This window comes from Mycteria americana, chromosome 15, assembly GCF_035582795.1.
Source record: "Mycteria americana isolate JAX WOST 10 ecotype Jacksonville Zoo and Gardens chromosome 15, USCA_MyAme_1.0, whole genome shotgun sequence".
In the NCBI taxonomy this organism is placed as follows: domain Eukaryota; kingdom Metazoa; phylum Chordata; class Aves; order Ciconiiformes; family Ciconiidae; genus Mycteria; species Mycteria americana.
This window is the reverse complement of record NC_134379.1, coordinates 8,895,477-8,918,161: the sequence shown is the minus strand read 5'-3', so window position 1 is coordinate 8,918,161 and position 22,685 is coordinate 8,895,477. Positions and strand designations below refer to the sequence as shown.

At 43.8% G+C, this 22,685-nt stretch overlaps 1 protein-coding gene across 9 annotated transcripts in view; it reads left to right on the top strand.

Annotated features, from left to right (window-relative positions):
• The window catches only part of COL26A1 (collagen type XXVI alpha 1 chain), a 187,149-nt gene that overhangs the window by 114,257 nt on the left and 50,207 nt on the right, over window positions 1-22,685 (top strand). For 7 of the 9 annotated variants that reach the window (XM_075517868.1, XM_075517860.1, XM_075517866.1 and 4 more), the window contains one exon: window positions 12,278-12,319. The exons of the other annotated variants lie outside the window; for them this stretch is intronic. In XM_075517868.1, coding sequence (XP_075373983.1) covers window positions 12,278-12,319 — 42 coding nt within the window. The remainder of the gene's footprint in view (window positions 1-12,277; window positions 12,320-22,685) is intronic. 9 annotated transcript variants of the gene reach the window in all.

Below are 22,685 nucleotides of genomic sequence, written 5' to 3'. Positions count from 1 at the left end.
GCAATTGTCTGTGTCCCCAGGGAACTGTAACCCTCTCAGTAATATTTTTTCTTCAGGGAATGTAGCAGGGAAGGGTGCCTTCACTTTTGAAAAGTACAGACAATGTTAGTACTGAGGTAGAGGATTTTCCTACCTACATTGTGAGTGAGCGAGAGTTGAGGACACGTTGTCTTACGTAAAGGCTGATGTAAATGGAGCAATCTGCCCCATCCAAATGTAAACAGGAGGTGGCTGGGCAGATATTTCAGCCACTAACTGAAACAACAACTGAGCTTCAGAGATTAAAAAAATGTAATTTACCCTCCTGTAAGCAGAATGAGAATTCCATATGCATTCCCATCCCATGATTTTGAGTTAATCTTCCACTGGCTTGTGATTTCTGAGGAGCTATAGATTGAATCCAGGCACGCTAGCTAGCTAAGTCTAATTTCTGAGTGGGGGGTATTTTTTTTTTTATTTTTTTTTCTTTCAAATTCCTTCAATACCAAAGGACAAATGGATTCTCGGGCACTAACTTAAAATACTGCTACTAATAATAACAACCTAACATGTGTGCTATTTGCCAAAAGTTGAGAATCAGCAATGATGAAAGATGAAACTGCCCCAAGTTTCTTGGCAAAAGTGATGCAGACAAATATTTCAAAGGTCATTTCAATTTTGAAATTTGCTTCCTTGGAGATTGTGCTGTGGTAACGTTTGCCTTCTAGATGTTATCAGAGAAGCACTGGAATTTCATAGTAACTGAAATGGAAGAATTTTAGGATGTAGAGTCTGCTCATTAAAGATATCCCCTGTCCTGCTGTTCTCATTAGCCTTGGTAGTCTTACAGGCATTTGCTGATCGGTCCAGTTCTAGCATGTCTCAGTCAACGTGTTACATTGCAAGCTCAGAATGATTAGGTTGTCCCCATTTACTGATAACAGGCTTGACTCTTGTCCTGTTTGTAATCTGTTGGCCCTTCAATAAGCTTTTGTGGTTTTAAATTGGAAAAAAGCAAACATAAACCCAACTTTGCTTGTGTACTAATTGACTTTGCAAGTTAAATAGTGTTCTGTTATTTAACAGCAATGCTTCAGTAGCACCGAGAGACCACTCAGACCAGGGCCCTATATAAGCGTTGAACAGACTTACAGATACAGCAGGACCTGCCAGATGGCAGCTTCTGCAGCCCTAAACATTCCCTTTTTTGCATGGGAATAATGGAGACCTTGAAGAAGTGCTGTGTTGATAGATTTGACAAAATGCGTCTTACGTAAGGAACGGTTACTAACAGCTGAAAACTTTTCTCTCCCAGCCTTATTTCTCCTCTCTTTAGCAGGGCTACCCAACTGGTGGTTTCTGAGACCAGCTGAGTATCTGCCTTGAGGTCTGCTTATTTTTACCATGCTTCATTTGGTAAGCCTCCTGCCAAATGTGCTTGCCCCTGGCACTGTGTGCCACCTTCACTTTTGGGAGCTGCTGTCCCAAAAGACTGGAAGAGCGGGCTGCAATGTGGAAAAAGGGATTTGTGATATAATCAGAGCTGGTGTTGCTGTTCCAGACTTTGATTACCCTGCTCTGGTTGGGACTGAAGAAGACTTGCTTGTTTGAACGCAGTGCTGGGTTTTGGAGAGCTTTCTTAACAGGAGGTTGTGCACTGCCTGATTGCTTCCCCAGGTTCCGTGCAATGCATTTCTTTTTCATGCTGAAACCAGCTTGTAAAGCCTTCCAGTCTGCTATAGCTCAAGGGTAGCAATGTAGGGGGAAAAAAAAAAAAATCTTCTTTTAAGTTTTCTGTGCAGCTTTTGATGCTATCCTGATTTTAATGTTGCACGATATATACTTGCAGAGCATAAAAATCTTGTTGCTTTTGGTTATTACATAAGTTCAGCAATTCCAACTTTTATCCACTATTTCTAGTCTTGAATTCTGACCTGTAGCTTCCTTGGTGAGCAGGAAGGCTGTAACCCAAGCACTAGTAGGACATTTATTTGTGCTTTTTCATCAGCATGCGCAGCTATCTTGAATCTCACTGCCAGTCTTGGGAGTAGCATCATGAGAGCTGCTGGTGGTGTGTTGTGCTCTTGCAGCTGGCTGCCTCTCCTTGGGGTATCTTGTACCCCAGTGAGGGGGAAGTGAAATCTCTTTTCATTGGAAAAAGAGGGCTTCTGTGAGAGCTTTAACTCAGAGAATGGCCTTTTGTAAGAGGCCATGAAAGGAGATGGCTGCAAGTTGACCTGTTCTCATAGAAGCCATCAAGTGGCTACTCTGATCTCCAAATCAGAAATGGAGTGCCTGTTTCTCTGAGTAGATGAAAATACTCCAGGGTACGGTCAGATTTCTAAGAAGTTTCAACACCTACTTACCGTGCTTCTTTCCTTATTTCCCTCCAGCAATCAGAGGTCATGTGGAACACCTTTTTTCATGGAGTTGAGCTGCAGATTGAAAAACCCACTGCAGTAGATTATGAGCAGGTTTCTGTTTTGACTTTTCAATTTATATCGCTGAAGACAAATTTTATTAGTAAAATCTTGGGCAACTCAGCAGTGGATTTTTAAGCTCTGACTGGGTGCCTGGAGCTGCATTTCTTTGAACTGTCTTTTAGAGGAACTGCAGCTGTATAAATGGATGAAGACTGTGGAAAGAAACTATAAATATGGCTTTATTAAGGTGGATTTTTAAATCAAAGTGACTTTTTGAAATATTTTAATGAACCTTAAAAACTATTTTCCAGTTCTTTCCAACAGCTATGTTACTTTTCAGCAATGGGAGGGAGTGGGACATGTTATCAAGGAAACTGTGGCCGTTGCATATATGGCAGTGGATGGGGCAGTGCCTTTTCCATGAGACTCTTTAACTTTGACTGGACAGACAACTTGAAATGACCAGGGACTAGCATGCCTCTTCTGCTGCTAATTTTCATGGTGCAGAATAAAGATAGGTTTTACAGGGCTGGACAGATGCTGCTGGTGCTGTGTGTGTTGGGGAGTGACGAATTTGTGGGTATTTGGAGACATTTCCTGTTGCCCTGCAGCTTTTTTCAATGGGCAGTGGTGGATTGTGCCTTACCAGGAATGTGACAAACTCACTCAATATATGATTTCTTGCTAGAAGTTAATTGAAAACAATGATTTAGCACATAAAAAATGTGCTAGCATAGCTTGATGATGGTTTAGTGCCTTATATTCCCCTCATGTTCTTGTCACAGATGGTTTAGGCTCTCTTTGCTTAAGTACGCGTGGCAGGCATCTGAAGTCCACAAGCCAACTGGTACTTTGAGTTGGCTGTCCTGGGAGTTAAACGTGGGTTCAGTAAGCACCACTGAACTCTCGTTTCCTTAGCAGCTGGGAGCTAATGAAACTGTAGAAGAAGCTAGGGCTTTGCATCAGAAAAGACACATCCATTCCAGCTTAAACACAGCTCCATCTCTCCACGTCTCGATGACTCCAAAGTTGGCTTCAGTGAAAATCAAAGACTGAAACAGGGCAGCCGAGAGAGTGGAGCAAGGGATAGGTGGAGGGGTATGGGTGGTCATTGGAAAGTCAAGGCTAAAGCACTGGCAGGTCTGTCTTGCTTATTTTCTGCCATAAGGGCGTGTCTTTGAGGAGAACACTGGACAAGGTTCTTCACTGAAGCCCAAGGCCATAGCATGAAGGAAGTAATTCAGAAAGCTTCTCAGTAGTAGTCTGAAGAGAGTAACAATAGCTGTGATGGAAGCGGTTTTTCTCTCAGCACAGACACAAGGGTATGTGCACATGTATATGCATCTGTGTAAATGAATGTGTAAAAGAAAAGGCACTGGAGTACATCATCCAGAGGTGGTCTGAGCTAGGATTTCCATTCAGCAGAGCCTGACATGAAGAGGCTTTGTAGCAACCACAGTGTTCTGTTTCAGGAGGCAGAGGTGTTCCAGATACACTGTACCATCATGGTAAAAATGCCTTTGTTTTTGGCATAAAGGTAGATACCCCTTTTTTTTTTTATTCAAGTGTCACATTTTACCCGCTTGCAGTTTCCTGCTTGTATGTTTTGGCTTTTGACCAGGACCTTGGGCTATGTGTGTTCATCTGGTTTTGATAAAACATTGAACTTAGACAATACATCTTCTTGGACATTTCTTCCTGTTAGATTCAAGTGTGATGCAAAGCAACCAGTACTTGATCAGTAGCAGACACTGTTTTTATCAAACATTGTTGGATGTTCATTAGCCATGAAACAATTGTAGAGAAAACTTGCCACAGCACAGACCAGTACAGGTAGGTGCTTCCTCTTCTGAGCCCTTCTTCTAGCCACTTTAGCAAAGCCCTAGGCTGTAAAGGATGGTGCCCTTTTGAAGTCCGTATTCACGTACTAGGCTATAACATCTAACTTATTTGGCTGGTGTTTATCTTGCTTCTTTTACAGTCATGTTAGTCTGCTAAGAGAGATAAACTGCTCGTGAGATTTTGAACAGTGGCAGATGAACAGGAGCAGCAACCTCATTAAAATCCATGTCCTCGTCCCGACATTTAGGTAGCATTTAACAAACATGAGAATTTGCAATGCTGTAATATATTGGGTAAAAAGCTGAGTAAAAATAGCATTTCTCATGGTCTGCCCAAGGAGCATATGTGACCTCTGTTACTGTAGTGAGTCTGTCAATACACTTAATATCCCTAATATATGCAAGGAAAGGATGTACCACATCCACGTTTAGTAGACAGTGATCTAAAACATGAAGACAGGTATTCATCTCACTGAAGTTCACCTGTCTGCCTGTCTACCTCTGCATCTAGCACTTATTTACGCCAGTCATCTAGGCTCTCCCTTGGAGGAGGGGGAGGTGGGGTAGGAAGAGGGAGAAACAGGGATATGTCCAGAGGGTTGAGCATCCCTGCCTGATTTGCATGCCTGGCTTGGGCTACAGTCTGTTGCCACTGTCACCACATGGTGCAGCACTGTGTTAGCGATGCTGAGTGAGCTTGGGATGGCTGCTATGTCTGTGTGTTAGCACCATCCCGCATAGAGAAATTTTCTTAAATCTGGCTACCGGTGTAGTTCTGCCTGCCAGCACAGCACTGCATGTAGCCTAGTCTGCCGACGTGGGCACAACAAACTGCTGGTGGGGTTACCTGCTTGTTATCTCAGGATAACAGCCTGCCTGTAGCTCTTCCTATCATGCTGTATTTTCAGTGCTGGCATACCGGTAGGCATACGGTGTCCAACTCACAGCACTCTCATAGCAGGAGTGGTTTGTATGTGGGAGCATGTGAGTGAAACGAGTGATGGGTGAAACTCCATGGAAGCTATCCAATTAAGTTGTTTCTTGTGCTGTTGGAAAGCCTGTGTTGCACAGGAGGATAAAAGATACTCAGACTTACAGACTGCCATTGTCAGAGGTTTTAGCCTGACCTCAGGATCTGACAGACATGTTTATCCAGGATGAGAGAGGCTGGGAGGCAGCGCGCGGACCTCTTTGTTCTCAGCTTTTTTATCTCTTTATGTCTCATCACCCTTCCTTCATCCGGTGGACTGAGATGAAAGTTGCATGCACCCCTCTGCAAGCTTCCTGATAGATCCAATTAAAACACCTCATTCTTGTAGCATATGTGAGGGTTGAGCCATTGAACCTGGAGGTTCATTCAGCTGGAGGGTTACAATCCTGGAGCATTTTTTCTGTCATGGTTCTGAGATTACGGGTATTCAAAACTGAGATTGAACAGTGAAACTTTATGGGAAAGGCTGGTAGAACTTAACATGCTATTCAGTTTTCAGCAAATTTTTACTCAGTGTGAAATTGAATCTTGCGATCTTAAACACTATACTTCAGTAAATAAATGTGGTAGAATCCCATTTAATTTGTATGAGTTGCACCCCTTAAAATCCTCTAGGCTATTTGAACAGCTTACAAGCCAAAACCCAGAACTTTTTTGCTAATTTTCCAGCTGTGCAAATCCATCCTTGGATATTAAAAAGACTAAGTCTTGTAATACATTTTCTGTCTCCTGTATCTTGACCAATTTGCTAGAATTATCAAAGATCTGGTTCTCAGAGTGTTGTAACTAACAAGGTTTTTTTTCATCATATCTTAATCCTCAAAGGCAAGAGATAACTCTCAAAGTAAGAGTTGACTACAGTTTTCTCAGTGACACTGAAACACATGATATACCCCCATTAGATCTGTTGCCAGGTCCTGAGACTAGAAGGCAGCTGACAATGTTCATTAATGATATATAGGATGAGGGGGGAATCCTGCTTATAAACTCCCTGTATTGATTGTTCCCCTGATTATAATGATATTTTATTTTTGCTGGTACCATATGTATATGGAACAAGAAGAAATATACGACAGAGGTTCCATTTTTTTGAAGCGTCACTCATCTAAGCCATCTCTGATTTAAAAAATGAAGTTGCTTTTACAGAAACCATACAAAACCGTTGTCAAGACTTATGTGAAATACTGTTCTGTCCTAATAATAACTTCTAGCTGAAAAATCTTGGCATCCTGCAGTTTAGGAAAGGGTTTTAAAATTCACCTTCAGTTTTTGGGCAACAGGCAAAACATGTGGCTCTGTTTAGGAGCTATTTTTGTTAAAGCTTGACAATACAGGATGATAAAATACAGCTGCATTGTTTAAACTTTCAATTTAATTTCTGGTTTGTGTCCAAGTTGTTTCATCAATATGGCGCCATTCATTTCAAAACAAAGCTCTTGGAAGGGTCTCCATTACCCCACCATTGATCAAGAGGGTGTTAAAATGTAGAGCCTAATTATGTTCCTGGCCTGTTTGGAATTCCAAAAGTGGATTTTTATAACTGTCAAATTTGCAATCAGGGTAACTTTCCATGACAATTAGTCAGAATTATTAGAGCTTTTGTTGCCAGGGAGTTAGAACTAATGGCGGTGGTTCACTTTTCAAGGCTCTATAAGTGTCAAAGGCAACATATATCTTATAGAATAGCCATTTGACTACAACATTGTCTATACTTAACTGCACCCGAATGTCTACTACTGTTACAGTCATTTTTATCCATCCTCCAGGGCTGAGTTGTTGCCACAACTTCTACTGCAAGCTCTGTGGATATAATTAACTACTGGGTTCTGCCTTGTTGCAAAATGGGACTTGTGAAAATGTGACGTGAGAAAGTTCATCCTTGAATGTTTCGCTCAAGCTTAGCTTGGGAAGGGCCAATACTCCGAAGGCTATTAATGCTGCTGATCTTGGTCACTTATTGCTTTGAATCTTTAAAATGAGCCAAACATAAATGTCCATACAACCTGTCTGGATGAATGCTATCTCTTCTCAGTCTGACTGATAAAGTTAAAGCACAGTTTAAAGCACCTACCTGTGTGTGCAATGTTGAGTATGTGCTTAACTTGGGATGTTTGCCCAGTCAGGACTTCCTTCTTGGTATAGCTCTAAAAAAGTAAAAAAAAAAAAAAGGGAAGGGGGAGAAGAAAACAGTTACAACAACAAACAAAAACCAATCCAAAGACATATTAAAGCCAACTGAGATATCTACCCTATGCTATCTTTTTCACTGTAGACCGGTATTTTGCAGACACGTGGTACTGTAGCCTGAATGCTGATGGATTCAGTGTGCGTGCTCCCAGAAGAGCAAACACTTACAGAAAAGCTTTCCTTCCTTGCCTACTGTGCAACATCTATTTTAGAGGCACCTGTTCAAGATGCAGATGACCTTCTGTTGGCCTGTTGATGTCAACAGATTTTTGTCATCAGCTTCAAGCTTTAGATCAAGTACTAACTATGAGTGCTGTCTGATACTGGCAGACAATGACTGTGTGTTCATCTTTGCATTTAGTTAAATAACCGCTACTTGAAAGTGGTTCAAAATTTACCCCCTTCGCCATGCCTGCTGTTCCTCCCACCCCTGCACTGCCCTTTCTGTTCCACTGACTCAAGCATCTCTGCAGCCACACGGTTTAAGGAATTAATCTTCCTGAAAAAAAAAAAATTAGTTTTTTCAGATTTGGTTATTTTTCAGCTATCTCTTATATACAGATACACTCTTTCAGTATATCTGGTATACTGTCCATCTGTGAGGTGCAGACACGCATTCTAAAAACAAAGGTGGCAACTTCTTAAACCAGTTAAGCTTAAGTAGTAGTGCTACCTGGCGTCAAACTATCACCTCTGTTTTTAACCAGGAAGCCAGAGCCTGCCTTTTCTTTTTTAACACATACCTAGAACATCTCTGTGTCCACTAACATGTATTTACCTGAATTGTTGTGTGATCGTTTTTGACAAAAAGATCTGGAATATAGCTTTATTGATACAGGGTCCAAGTTGTTCAAACCCCTAGTCCTGCAGAAAGTTTGCCCTGGAAGAAAGAGGGATTGTAATCAATTTTGTTTAATTAAATCAACCTAAACTAATTGTCAGCTAATAAAATAGTGTTGGTCAGCTCATAAAACAGAAATGAAGATTAAAAGAGTAGTTGTCATGAACAGGTGGTAACTCTGTTTCCAAGTTAGACCGCATTACTCTCTGGCACAGGATCTCTGAGAATACCTCATATTCTAGTTTTTAAAAAAAATGTTTATGAAACTTATAAAATATAGGGCTCATTTTATAACCAATTTTCTATCTCACCTGCCAAGAGCAGTGGGGGTTGAGCCAGCACAAGGCGGATGCAGAGTTTTAGGCAGCTGTCCAGAAATGGATTCCCCGCGCAGGGCTGTGGAATACATTTCTACCTTTGACTGGCCTTTCTTTTGCAATTCTTGTGATTTAGTTTTTTCTTTCTTGTTGCTGTTACAGAACAGACTTGTAAACATTTTTTTGATGTCATTGATCTCGACCTGGCACTGTTGTGCAAAGGGAGAAACGTCCCATGCTGCACTGTGGATGCTGTTTAACTCTAGATGGATCTTGAGTTAGTAACAGGATCCCTCTGGATTTGGCCCTTGGTATTTCTGTTGACTCTGCAGTTTTTGCAGAAGGCATAAAACATTTATCTAATTTTAACTGGAAAGGACTAAACTGGAATCTTTATCTGCTTCTCAAAGTAGAAGCAGAACTTGGTGGTTTGTAGTTGCTGTTAATGGTGGAATAATGAAAGAAAGTTTATTGCATAGTGGTTGTTCTATTATTTGGTTAATAGTGCAAAACTCTGGTTCTGAGAATTTTGTTATGGCTTGCAGTTAGTTTGAATGCTCTGCATTCGGAACCAAAGTGACTTGTTGCGCTATCTGTGACTTGTATCTCATACCCATTTCCTGTGACCACCCATTGCCAGAAGTCTCATGCAGGATGCACTTAGTTGCTCTTATGTTAAGTCTTCAAACCTGGTAAGGCACTGAAAGACTAGATTAATTCTCTTCCACATCAGTCCTCCTCTTTCAGAGAGTACAATCACAAAACAGTGTGCTGCATTGATACAGCTCTCTGGGGTTCTGGATGCAGTGACAATCTCAGTTAAAAGGGGATGCTTCAGGAGAACTCCCTACCTGAGTGTTTTCAGCTGCCAGTACACAAGACAAATGCTGTGTGGCCTTGTAGTCTCCAACATCTTGTTTGGGGGCTTGACCTGGCTTTAATTTTCTGTCATGCATTGCTTTGGGACCTCAGGTTGGGCAGACTTGGCCGCAGGTTTTTAAAATTGAAGTTCAGCTCTTGCTTCTCGGCACTCCTCTTGCATCTGATGTGCCCTTCCCTGACATGGAGGGCAGCTGCTGTGGTCCAAGATAATGAATTTCGAGGCTCTTTGAGACTTGTCTGTGATGCTTTCTTTGGGCTAGTAGCTGACCTGGGTAACTGAGCTTCACTCTGCATCCTCTCGGAAGGCAAAGGATGGGAGTTCCCCTAGCTGGCTGTCTTGGGGAGGTAGGGAAGGTCTAGAGCTGCACCTCAATCCTCACTTGCAGTCATGTGTCTGCTGTAGCAAAGACAGGGAGCAGAGTGGTTTTGATGTGTCTTCTGTGAAGCAGGGCACTACCATGGCTTAAGACAGACCTATAGTAAGAGGTGCGAGAGTTAGAAACCCATCACATTTGGAAGGGTCAGGAGCTGGAGTATCTGGAGGGAGGTTTCTGTGGGAGGCTGGGACTCCCCTGTGTGGCTCCTGCTGAGTTTGTTTGGGAGGTTGCAACTGCTGCTCACATAGAAGCAAAACTGGTCCTGGCCGTGCAACACGGAAGTCTCACTTAATAAGTACCGTGTTTTCTATCTTTGCACTTACAGTATCACTTTGATCCAGCCAGGTTGCTGCCCTGGCTGAGGATGTGTCCCAGATCCCCGCTTGCCTGCTCTCTTCTCTGCAGCCAGAGATGAGGTTGCAGTATATGCTGACATAGCTTGGAGCCACCTGGCACTGGTAATGCCTGCAGGAAGGGCTGCAGCATGGCCATCCCCTTCTCCCTACGGGACTTCCTAGCAGCAAGCATCGTCGCCTGGCTCCCACTGCTTTACTAGTCCCACTGGTGGGACTAGAAGCGGTGTGAGTGGTGCAGCACATGCTGTGGTTGCTCATGTGAGCAAAGCCGTGGTGGGACTTTATGGGAACATCCCCTTGGGTCCCTGATCCGATTTACCATGTCACTGCTAAATGAGCATTGCTTGAACCCCAAATCTTGGATTAAACCAGCTGAAAAGATTCCTTACGTTGGCAATCCTGTGAGGGCCTTGGGGACAGGTCCCTCTGAGACAGAATTTCTTTAAGAAAAAAGGAATAAGAAAGGGTTGGTGTCCATTCAGGGCAGTTTTCTGTTCATCCACATGTCCCATGCTTGCCCAACATTATGGAAACAGATGCTGGGAGTCACACCAGCAGCCAAGTCTCCATTTACTTCCCTCAAAGGATAGGATTAGGAGGAATGTAACACTGTGACTGTGGGACCAGACTTGGCCCGTTATCACTGCTTGTGTGCTTTAAAGCTTGAGGTGACACAGAAGAGCTGGAGGAATATTAAAGCATCAGTCCTCCAAAGAAATCTGTGTGGGTTTTAGTGAGTGTCTGAGGGTCCTGAGGGACTCCAGGCCTTGTCCAGATTTGCACTGGTGTAATTGCACCACCATCTCCTGTTCCTCCCAGTGAAGATGAGTAGGAGGACAATAAGCAAGCCTGCTGCTCAGCTTTCTAGGCATATGTGCAAAACCATCTAGGACCCCAAACTAACAAAAACCATATTCAAAGCAATTATCTGATCGTGTTTGTTTGGTTTTAGTGTGATGTTTCTAGACACTGGTACAACAAACACACTCTTGTAAAATCTTGTAACAGTTGTTTGTAGTTAGTATCTTCAAGATGATTTTATGCATGCTGATCATGACTAATATACATCACTTCAGTGTGACCATCATCCTCCAGTGCTGTAGGAAATTTTTGGTACTAAGACAATTATTTCCTCAACTTGTTTAGCATTTTTCTTTTTCCTTTTTTTACCCTTCTATGCAAGAAAACACAGGCACTGATGTGCTCATATATTGTGCTTTCCAGATGAAAGTGCTTTGTGGTTCACAGGCTTAAATAATTAGGTCTTCACATACCTCAGATTGGTTTACAAAGGCAGTTGGGGTCGTCATCTCTGTTTTTACACTTGGAGGTAGAAAAATCTCTAGAGGCAAAGTAACAGGCCCAGCTCACAGGCTGGCCCTGGCAGAGCTGGGGGCAGACACCCGCTCTGAAGTGTACTCTGGTTTTCTAAACATTAGGAGATGCTGCTGTGCCCATACTGCTAAGGGCCTTGCCCACCCTCCCAACTTGATCCCTTCTCTTCTTGTTGTCACCAACTTGTGTTTTAGCATATGCACCAGCTGCTGGGAAGGTGCTGGGTTCTTCTTCCCATGGCTCAGCCAAAACGACAGCAGCTGCTCTCCCTCCTTGAACCTGGGACCATTTTTTCTCCATAGCGTGCAACTGAGGCAATGACTGCCATTATAAAAAAAAAAAAAAAAAACAAAACCAAAACCAAACCAAAACACCAACCCAACCCCAAGCCCCTTTTACATTCAGCCAGAATGGATTGCTGCAGCCTGTTTCATTCAGTAGGTTTTTCTGTGGTTGTATTTGTTGGAAGCATCATCTCCAATAGAGGCACGGGGCTCTTTACAGGCTTATTTCAGCACTTTGAGAGCACGAGTGTGTGCGTCTGTGCATGCATGTCTTGCTGTGGGTGGGAAGGGGGGAAGTGCTGGCAAGAGTGCAAACGAGCCGAGCAGGGAGAGCGAAGGCGCTTTCATTCCTTACCAAGTTTTGCTCCGCAAGCTGAGTAAACTTTTTCTCTGCTGAACCAATGCTGTGCAGGGTGAGGGTTTGACACGTTCCCAGTGATAATTGCCTTGTCTCCCCCCCGCAGGTTCATCTGGCCGCCAGCACGGTTACTTTTCCAACCAGGACCGTAAGTGGGCAACACGAACATCACGGAAAAGCAGAGCCTAATGGCAAAGCGGGGTCCAGTCTTGGGTGGGGGGCCATGGCAGCTAGGGATGCCCTTTGCTTGTGGGGGGAAGCATACGGGAGGGGGGCTGTGAGTGTCTGCCTACTTTTCCCCTCAGTTTCCCTCAAGTATCTGGAGGGCAAGGAAAAGGGGAGCTGGAAATGCTCCGCTCCTCTCAGGTTCGGGGAGTTGCCCAGGCAGCACCCGATGAGCACCTGGGAAGGTTTGCCCGTGCTTGCACTTTTCCCGTTTTTCCTTGGGTCACTGTCTGAGAGGGGACACCAGGCTCCACAGACCCTGGGTCAGTCCCAGGGTGCCTGTTGTACTTTCCTGCTTGCAACTCAAACTCACCCCCCTCTTTTCCCTGACCTGCTCATGCTCCTCATCAGTCTTTGGGGGTGGTATGTTGAGAAGAGCCAGAAAGGGGATCAGCTTGATGAGGTGAGTGCTGCAGAGCGCTCAGAGAGAAGGTGGCTGTGACCTTGTTTGCAATTGCAGGCTCTCCTGTGAGGAGAGAGGTTCGTCAGCCATTGACATCCAGCAGCCTGATGTCTCCTCATGTCCAAATGTTTCTGTGACACTCATGTTGGTGTCTCTGAACAGCCTCCCCTGAGAAAACCAAAATGGTTTTGAAGGTTGAAAATGAACGAGAGCTTATTTGTTGCCTGCCAGCGCATGAACTGTATGTCTCCAAACTGATGGTAAAAGTGGCTTGAAAGTGCTCTGGTGCATGTGCAAAAGCCCAACTAAGGTTTGAAATTCTAGCGTATATCTCCAGTGATGGTTAATCAATAAGAAGCAGGAGTCTACATGGGAGTCTTTGTACCTGATGACCATGTGCAGGTTTTGTGGAAGATGAAATTCGTGGGACCTTTGAAGCAGCACATATGCTGAGCAGACGAGTTACTCCACAGGGCCAGTTTTTTGAAAGCAGTGGTATGCAAGGGCATGAAGAGCTCACGCTAATCTGCCTCTTTGCTCTCCTTGCTGAACACACACTCAGCAGAAAAAATGAGCATCCCATAGCCCAAAAGCTCCTGTGAAGCCTTAAATTAGGACAAGCATCTGTCTTTCTGCCCCTACCTCTATCGGAGACACGCTTCACGCTCTAGCTGCAGTTGATCTCTCTTGGTGTGCTCTGTCCCATGGATGTTACAGAACATGTCTCTGATTCCTCATTAACCGCAGTTGTTCAGTGTAGAATTGGCTGTTCATCCCAGGCACAGCTGGAGTGGGCAGTAGCCAAGCAGGGCAGAGATGGCAGCCTGGGAAGGATCTGCCTTGGATCTGCCTCAGATCTGCAGTGCTGCATCCCTTGGGTGGACCCTGAAAGTAAAGATTCCTATCCAACAGTTATTCCCAGCGCTCACTGCCGAGACCAGAGGGCATTTGGAGTGCATAATGACTTCAGGTCCTTCCTTGGAATTCTTAGTTCTTACTGCATCAGGAAAAAAATCGATGTCCGAATAGAGAAGTCAGTCCCAGCCCTTCTGGGAGAGAAGGATCCTTCAGTTCTTGTTTCTGTCCTTGTTCTCTTTCATATTCTTTTCCATGGTTGGGGGTGCTATTGCTTACTTCTCTCTGTTACTTGGGTATGTCCTGGCACATGAATGCACTTCTTATCACATTGACCCTCGTATTGGAACTGCCATGCAGAGGAACTAAATGATGTGTCCAAGGACATGTGGGAAGGTACCGTGTCAGCAGGAATTACATCTAAACCTTCTGCAGTCGTTATTATTGGTCCCGCCACAGGCCAGTCTTGTTTCTGGATTGGCTTTTTAAAGTGGTGATTTGTTTCCTTGGTCTCTTTCTCCACTTTGTGCTTCAGTTTCTCCCTTGGTGGCTGTGTCCTTTTCAACATCTGCCCTGTTCTGTGTCTGTAGAGGGCAGGAATAGTCCTGCCCCCTGCACATCATGGCCCTCTGAGGAGACAAGATATTAAACGATTTTAAAATGTGGTTTACTCCATTGTGCACTTCCGTGCACCTCTAAGGTTTCATCCTTCATCCAACTGATGCTATTATCTTCTGCTAACCTGACAGTGGGGGTTAGAGGATATTGGCTGGATTTTTATAGGGTGGGGTTTTTTTGACTGTGCAAGGAATCCTCCTTATCAGCAATTTGGCCTAGGATTCCTCGAGTTGTCCTATGTTTGAAGATGTTTCCTTCTATGGTTTGCTCTTAGTCATTTAGCTTCCAAATGATACACTGATTTTTAGGATGTAGGCTAAACTCTTTGGAAGTATGGGGCCAGTCGGCAAGGCAGAGATGTATTGCCCCTAGTGTGGTTGGGACTTGCTCTCTGAGGTCCGGGGAAGGGAGATGACTATTCTGAAATGAACAATGAAACGTGCAGAAGGGATTCCACAACTTCCCTGGAGACTGGATAACAAAATTTGTGCAGTCTAGGATGTATGTGGCACCGTATGATATGAGGATTTGTTCTTCTCCTTTTTAGGAGACATGGCAGATAAGTAGAGAACAGGTAGACTGAGGGCAGGAGCACTGTAAAATCAGCTCCTTCCAACTGCAACATTCATTAACTTTGATATAGGCAGGACCAAGAGGGAATAAGGGAGAGCTAAAAATTAGGTCTGTTTTAAGTTGCAGTAGAGATCTGCCTGCAGATGCTTTTCTATCTTTTAAAGCTAAAGAAGTTGAAAATTTTCTAATGCAAGTGCCTGGACTGCTTGACTTTTGTCATGGGCTTTTTCTACCCCTTGGTGATCTGGACCCCAATACCTTGGGAGCATCGCTCCCAGCATCTGGCCCACTGTCTTGGGCAAGGTGGAGGGTAATAGTGTTATGCTTACATACTGGAAGCGCTTCAGTAGCGTGAGTTGCTGCTGTATTTCTAGAAGGCATAGAAAAGACTGTCTGTTTTCTGTAACACTGTGACGTTCCTTGTAGGCTCATAAGCACTGCAGTATAGAGAGATCTGCAGATGCTTCTGGCTGCACTCAGGCACTTTCGACCCTACCCAAGGTGGGTGTCTCTGCCTGGTCTTTCCTATTGGCTGTTTCTAAGTATTCAGCCCATCAGAAACTTTAGTTTCAGGGACTAACGTGGAATTTAAACTATCTGAATATAGTCCTTTGTGTCAAATCAAATGATTTGTTAAAGCGAGGCCAGATTTGCGGGGAGAATCAATCTTTTTTATTAGATCAACTGATGTGGAAAAAGCAGACAAACTTTCAGGCATATTAACCCTTCTTCTGGCCTGCGTTTGTATTACAAGAATGGAGGGACCTGTCTACCAGGGGAGACTGTGCTTTAGGATGTGCATTCACACCATCTATTCCTCAACAGTCTTGGTCTGAACGCAGACATGGGTGGCATTTTTGGGCATGCTTGTACACTTTTTGGGGGAAAGACTTGTCTCCCTCTGTGTTTGGACACTAGATGTTACTACACAACAAATAATGGGCTCTGCTCTGCAGCTGACTCATTGTGCAAGTCTGGGGCTAATTACTGAATCCCTCTGTGCCTCAATTTCCATCTGTAAAATGTCACAGATGCCCACCATTCATAAATCGCTTTCAGATTTCCAGATGAGGTGCTGTGTAAGTGTAGAATAGTGTTAGTTTATACATATTGTGCTAGAGTATAATATAAAACACATGCAATAGAAGAGCTTCACAGATGTGTCTCTTTCAACTGCAAAAGGCAAGGCCTGGGCTGATGATTTAGCACAGCACTAATTGGGCTAAAATAGGAGATTGCTTTTGTACTGATGCAATTGTCACCATTAAAGTCCTCATTTACCAACAGTTTTTGGAGATAGCCCAGTTATTTCCTATTGAGGAAAACCGTAGCGTCTTGGGTCTTGAAGCACAGCAATTTATAGCAAATGTCGACATTTTTATAGCATCCCCCACACTGGCTGTCCTCACACTTCTGGAAGGGGACTGTTCCATTGTTTATTTTGAATGTGCATCTTGCTTGGCCTGTAGCCGCACTTAGCACTTTTTTGCTGCCTGCAACCTTTTGGGCAGATCCTAATTTCAAAGCAGAGGCATTCGACTGAGTCATTTCCATTGCCATTACTGGGTGTTGCATACACAGGAATTCCCCATTTATTGATAAGAAAGCTGTTCCTGTGGCTGCAAGCGAACGAGTGTCTGGCAGCTGTTCAGCATTAAGTCAATTCTCAAAGTTTAAAGAATTTGTGGGCTGTGATGGTTTGGGTTCGGGCAATTACCTTTGAAGTGCTTGAGAGTGTCCTCCAGACACGTTTCATGGAGAAGGATGAGCTTAAACAGTTAGGAGATTTGATTTGTTTAAGTGTCCTCAAGTTTCCTGATTGTGCTGTTGGGGCTAAACTCTCCGTGTGTATGAAACCTAGGAGCTCCTTTGACTGCAGGAGAATTATGGTTGTTCCTTCCAGTTGCAGTCTGGCCCTGTGCGTGTTTGAAAGTGCCACCATCATCCCTATTGCCAGCGGCATCACGTGGCAGCAGGTGCCAATGACTGTGGATTGAGCCTCTGAAGCTATCCTCTAGCTGTGTAATTTTAAAGCCCTCTGAAGCTATCCTCTAGCTGTTTAATTTTAAAGCCTTGGTCTGAGCGTATTTGCCAGTGTATTGTTGCCTGGTGCTCAGAAGTGATTATTGACGCTGAGCTGTTGTGAGAAGAAGGTGTGGGGCTGGGGGGAATGAAGGTATCTCTGGAGCTACCCAGTTCCTTCTTGGTGTATTGCAGGCGAATTGCACCATTCTGCATTTGTCCGGTTTGGACTCGCTGGCTGTTCTCCCCGTTCCTCATCAGTGCTCAGAGGGAGGGTCAAAATTCATTGTCAAATCCTCCACAGCTGTAAGAGTAACATAATATTGGGGCTGAGTGTGTGGGGTGACAGGCGTGGGAGAGGAGGTTGGCTGACGCCCAGCCTTACCCAATGCTTGCCATATTCCAGGAGAAATCTCCCCGGATGCTTGGCCTTCAGTCCTGGGTCTAACTTGCTATTTAAGGCATTTTTTAGGAGAGTTTCAAGGTGGAGGCAGTTAGAACCTCAAAATGAAGCTCCTCAGCCTACCAACAGCATGATGTCTCTTAGGGGACACTTACATTACAGTGCTCATTGTTGTGTAGATATCATAAATCAGAGAAAGCACAAATAGGCAAATTGTAAATAAGGGCTTGGTCCCACCAGAAAGTAAACGGATCTCCAGATTTGGAAGCATTTGGTGAGTTTTGGGTTAAAATAACAGGATGCGGGAATTCTGGAAAACATTTTGATTATGGATATCCTCTGATTTTTCATTCTAAAACGAGCTAGAGAAGTAGCCTGGTATAGCTATTTTGACGAGTTAAAAATCTGAAACTGAAAATGAAACGTGCCTGGCTAACCCCAAGTGGATATTTCTTTTACTAATTTTTCTTCATCCAGAAGTTAATAAGGAAATAAATAAAAAGAACGAACAAAAAGAAGTCCTTTGCACAGCCTTGTGCTAGCCACTAATCTGATGCAAGTGTTGCATTGTTCTTCACATTGGGGGGCCCAGATAGATGATATAAGGGATATGCTGGGTCTCCTGACTACCCGGTGTCCCTTGTGTCTCAGAGAACAAAATCGCAGCTGCAGAGAAATGTGGAAAGGATTCCTCTTTCTGCTGCTCAGATCTGTAAGGACCATTGCAAGGCTCAGAGGGATTTAGATAAAGGCCAACGAAGGGTAATTAGCAGAATTAGGCAGAGTAATGATCCTCAAGAGACTGACTGTCTTGTAGCCTTGCACTATTTCACTCTAGCTCTCAAGAGCTGGGTGACAGTCGCTAGCCTTGTGCAGAGCAATGGCCCGTTGAACAAGGGCTGTGGGGTGCCGTGCAGAGCCCCGGGGAGGAGTGACGTGTGGGAGAGCGGACAAACCGCGGTGGGGTGAACCCGAAGCTGAAACATTGACCTGGGAAATCAAAGTTTGCAAAAGCGCCCCTGGCACTGATAATGATGATAATACATAGTATTTTGGTGTTCAGGGAGGCAATTTTTTCTGAATTCAGACCATCCTTTTCAGTTGCTTAAACTACTGTTTTCGTTATTTCAGGTAATTTTTGGTCTTGGCTAAAGGAAGCCAGTGCTAAATGTTCTGGATGAGGAACCACTAGTGCTTGACTGAACATCCTAAACGTAACGTGTTCATGGGTTACAGGGGCTTTGTGGAGAGAGAAGGCGCCTAACCCTAGAAGGTGTCTTTAGTCCTTGCAGGCTGAAGTGTAATAAAACTTAAAGCAGGGGTAGAATTTAATGTCAGAAGTCCAAACTGGAAACAAGATCCATACTTTTTATACAATGGGTTAACTTTGGATGCAGTTCACTCAGGAAACCTAGGTTGTCTGGCTCTAGAATGTCTTTCTGAAAGACGTACTCCAGTTAAGCACACGTTGTTTGGCTCGAGACTGTGAGAGATTCTCTGACCTGTGATACACAGGTGCAGAACCAATATTATAAGAGTCCCTCCAGACTTCATGGTGAGCCTTGATTCAAATGTTTCTTTTTGTCCTGTCTGCTTCCTTACTTCATGTTACATTACACCATATTTTGACTGCATTTTTCCCCCGATTGCTTCTCCCAGCAGGGAAAAGCAGTCTCTTCTGTAAGGGATGTGGGACCATCTCAATTTGACATGAACTTTCAAGCGTAGTGGGGTTCCCATGTGTGCTTGGATTGGGGTCGAAAGAGTTAGCCAGGTCCCATTAAGTATCACTCCATGTCATAGATCAGAGACTGATAGAGAAATGAGTCTGGTTCAATGGTGGGTATCAGACGCTGGATTTTGGTGTAATGGGGACTGGACCAGCTATAGGAGGAGAATGTTTTTGCCTGGGAAGGAGCCCCAGCCCCTGTGGGCTCTGTGCCCTCTGCTTCCTTGGCAGGAAGGCATGTGGGCTCCCTCCTTTTAGTCCAGGGACTCTTAATCTAGCTTGCGTATAGCCCTGTCTTGCTGTGAGAAGTTTGTATATACATATTGCTCATACTACCTCTGTGTCTTTATTTTCTGGCTTTTTATTTGCTTTGGTGTGCTTTACAGCCATGCAGTGATACAGTGGTGAAGCAGGGGAGCAAAGGGCTCACGAGAGGATTGTTTTGTACAATATCAGAAGTACTGAGCACCCGCAGTACCACCAGCATCTCTTGGGAGCGCCACGTTCGGCAGCGCCATAGGCAGCAAGGCTTTAAAAAACTCACGCTGGATAGGTAAAATCTTTTTTATCAGGGTCATTTCAGTCTTCAGACAACTATGCTGGGCTACATTAGTAAAATGTCCTTGGTGTTTCTAAAAAATAATAGATAATACATTTCTAGCAAAACGTGTGGCATCAAAATCCAGCCATTCCCTGCTAAACCTTACTCTGACAGACGAAGATGGATTGAACACGGATCTCACAACTTGTGGTTGCCTGTGAATAAATGATCATGATCTAATTCCATATGCTAACAGAGCACGGGCCTAACCAGCAAAATAGATCTCTGGCGCTGTGAAAGAGCACAAATCCCCAGGCTGAGAGCAATTATGTATAAAATTAGTTAGTGGTGTGGGAGTGTGCATGTGTGAAATTTTAAATAAAACAATGTGAGTGATGTGAGCTGTTTAAGAATAGACCTGAGTGAATAATGGAGGTTTTTTGGGTCCATTTGCCAAACCAAAAAATTGGAAAGAAAAATGATTTGGGAGAAACTGAAATGGAAATTTTTAGGTTTTTGACACAAAGTAATGACTAAAATATGGTTTTGGGTCAACCCAAATTATTCCATTTGACCCGAAGTGAACTATTTAGTTTCACTTAAGACTATTTAATTAGTTCATTTCATTTTTAATTTAGGTGAGTTTTGAAATAAATGCTATTTCAAAACTTAAGACTGAAACATGTCATTAAGAAACTATGAAAATAATTTAAAAAAACATCTAGAGAAAATATTGCAAAAATGTAAAAAAATTGCACCCATTGTTTTCACTTGAAACTATGTACCAAATTATATGTGGGTTCTCAAATACTAGTTGTTACTCCAAAAGTGAATTTTGTGGTAAACTTTCTTTTCACTCAGTTTTGCTCAGTTTTTTTTTACAGATGCTTCAAAATCACAGAATAACATGGTAATGAAAAAATATTTATTGCTTACTCAGGGAAAAAAACCCTTTTCCTGTTTAAGAAGGTAGAAGAAAGTAGACATGAAAATGAAGTATGAATATTTTACAAGCAGAAAAAGATCAGATAACAGTTCTCATAAGAAAGGAAATTTGAGCTGCTTTTTAAAGATAGCCAATAAAGTTTAAGGGTAAGGGTTATTATAATAGAGATATAAGAGAGAGAGAGAGAGAGATTACAAATGGAGCCATTTTGGCAGTGATCAGGGTCTCCTAGCAGAGGTGGTGAATTATCTGTAATGATGGTAAAAAGGCAAAAATATTCTATAGGTGTTCTGTTTCATATTGATAGGCAGCCTAATAACTCACAATTTATAGGTGAAAATAAAACTTGCCATCCCGTAAAATCCTGATGCGAAAACTGTGGGAGACAACAAAACATCTTTGGTCAACGAGACCATCTTTAAATTTCTGTGGGCCTCCAGTTCCTTATCTGTGAGATACTTCACTTATGGTAACGGTCACGCTAAGAGGAAATGTTGCGGGGCTTTGTCAGTGCTGGTTTTGAACTTTGGATCGGAGGAACTGTGTGTTGAAAGCAAGTAGCCTACAGTTTTCAGTAGTTTTTGGACCCAGAAAGGGGGCAGAAAGAAAGATGCTCTCTCTCCTTCCTCCCTCCTTCCTTCCTTCCACGTTTGCTCGTGGGTGAGACCCAGCCTGGCTCGGCCGTCTCCGTACTGCCGAAACAGAAGGGACGCTGTAAGGTGGTGGTGTGTTCTCTGCGCATCCAGTCTACGCGCGCTTAGGTAAGAGCATGCCGTGTTTGCAATTCAGCAAGAATACAGATTTCCCCTGCAGCTGAACGCACTGACGTGTCGGGGAGAGGAGGGACCTAATGAGCTCTTCTTTTTTCGGTTGGATGCCTTGGACTGTCTATCCCGGCATCGCTGCTGAGAGAGACCGCAGCCATCTGGGGCTCTTCCCTCGCCACTGTCTTTGCCAAAAGGTGAAAATGTGCAATGCACGTAACAAGTAAACATCACGGTAGTAAACTGAGAGACTCTTGCATCTGAGTCTTAATGATCCTACACTAAACAAAACTCAGAGAGCTTCCCCTTACAGAGGAACAGTTCTTGCTCCAGCTTACTGGGTCCTGAGCCGTGGCCAGGGCGTATGGTATGCTGGTAGGAGCCCTTCCCTCCCGCAGCTCTCCAGACCTTTGATTCCTGTTTGCTCTTCAGAGCAGGGGCTACTGGGCGACACAAGTATTCCTCCTCTCCACGGTTGCTGTCAGCCCTTTGCCTTTCACATGCTCAAACTCCGTTACAGAGCTACAGACATGACTGATTCTAAACAAGTACAATTAATAAAGTCTATCTAGCCAACATCTGACTCTCATTAGAGGAAATGTGTTGAAAAAACAGATCCCAGGTTGGCTGTGATTTATGGCTTGGGCCTGCTATCCTTCACAAGCACTGGCGAAAGCTTTTGCAAAGGGCCAGAACATAAACTACTTAGGGAAACTCAGTATCCATGTAAAAAGGCTGGAAGGGTCAAATCGGACAAATTAAAGAGGGGTGGAGATGCAAGCCCAGGCTGGCTGTCCCCTACTGAGGGCCACCTAGGTAGGCACAGGCGATCTGTGTTCATATTTCTACTGTGGAATTTGACTTGAAATTTCTTCTGTGCCAGAGTCTGAAAGTGTCACCATTTGTTTGTTGGGTGTTTTTTTTTCCTGGCTAAACTGCGTGTATGTGTGTGGCAACAAGTGGATGGAGGGGTTCGTGGTCTGGTGGTTTATCTTATGAGTGTCCAAATATAACATCTCTGGTGCATAACATCTCAGACACTCACTGAGTTGACAGTAGAAGTTAGCTGTGCTTCCTACTTCCCTCGGGAGTTTAAGGCTTCATCTTTTTCTCCTTGCAAAGAAACATGGTTGCCTGGACTAATTTAGCTGACTTCATTCATGCTCTTCCAAATTTGTCCAGAGACTACTCTGAACTTGTCCTGGAGAAAGGTGTCTACTAACTGAGAAAAGCTGGTCTCCTGCTTCCTTTGAAAGACAAAATTTTCTTCAAACTGGACCTACTGAAGTTGTGTGTTACTGATTTGTAAGACAGCGCACCCCGAACTGTAACAGCGTGGTGCGTGGAGACCTGCTCTGAGAAATCCTGAACGCGCAGCCGCTGGTGCAGAGTTAAAGCTCTTGCGTTGTGTTTCGTGGAGCTGCTGTTGCGTTCC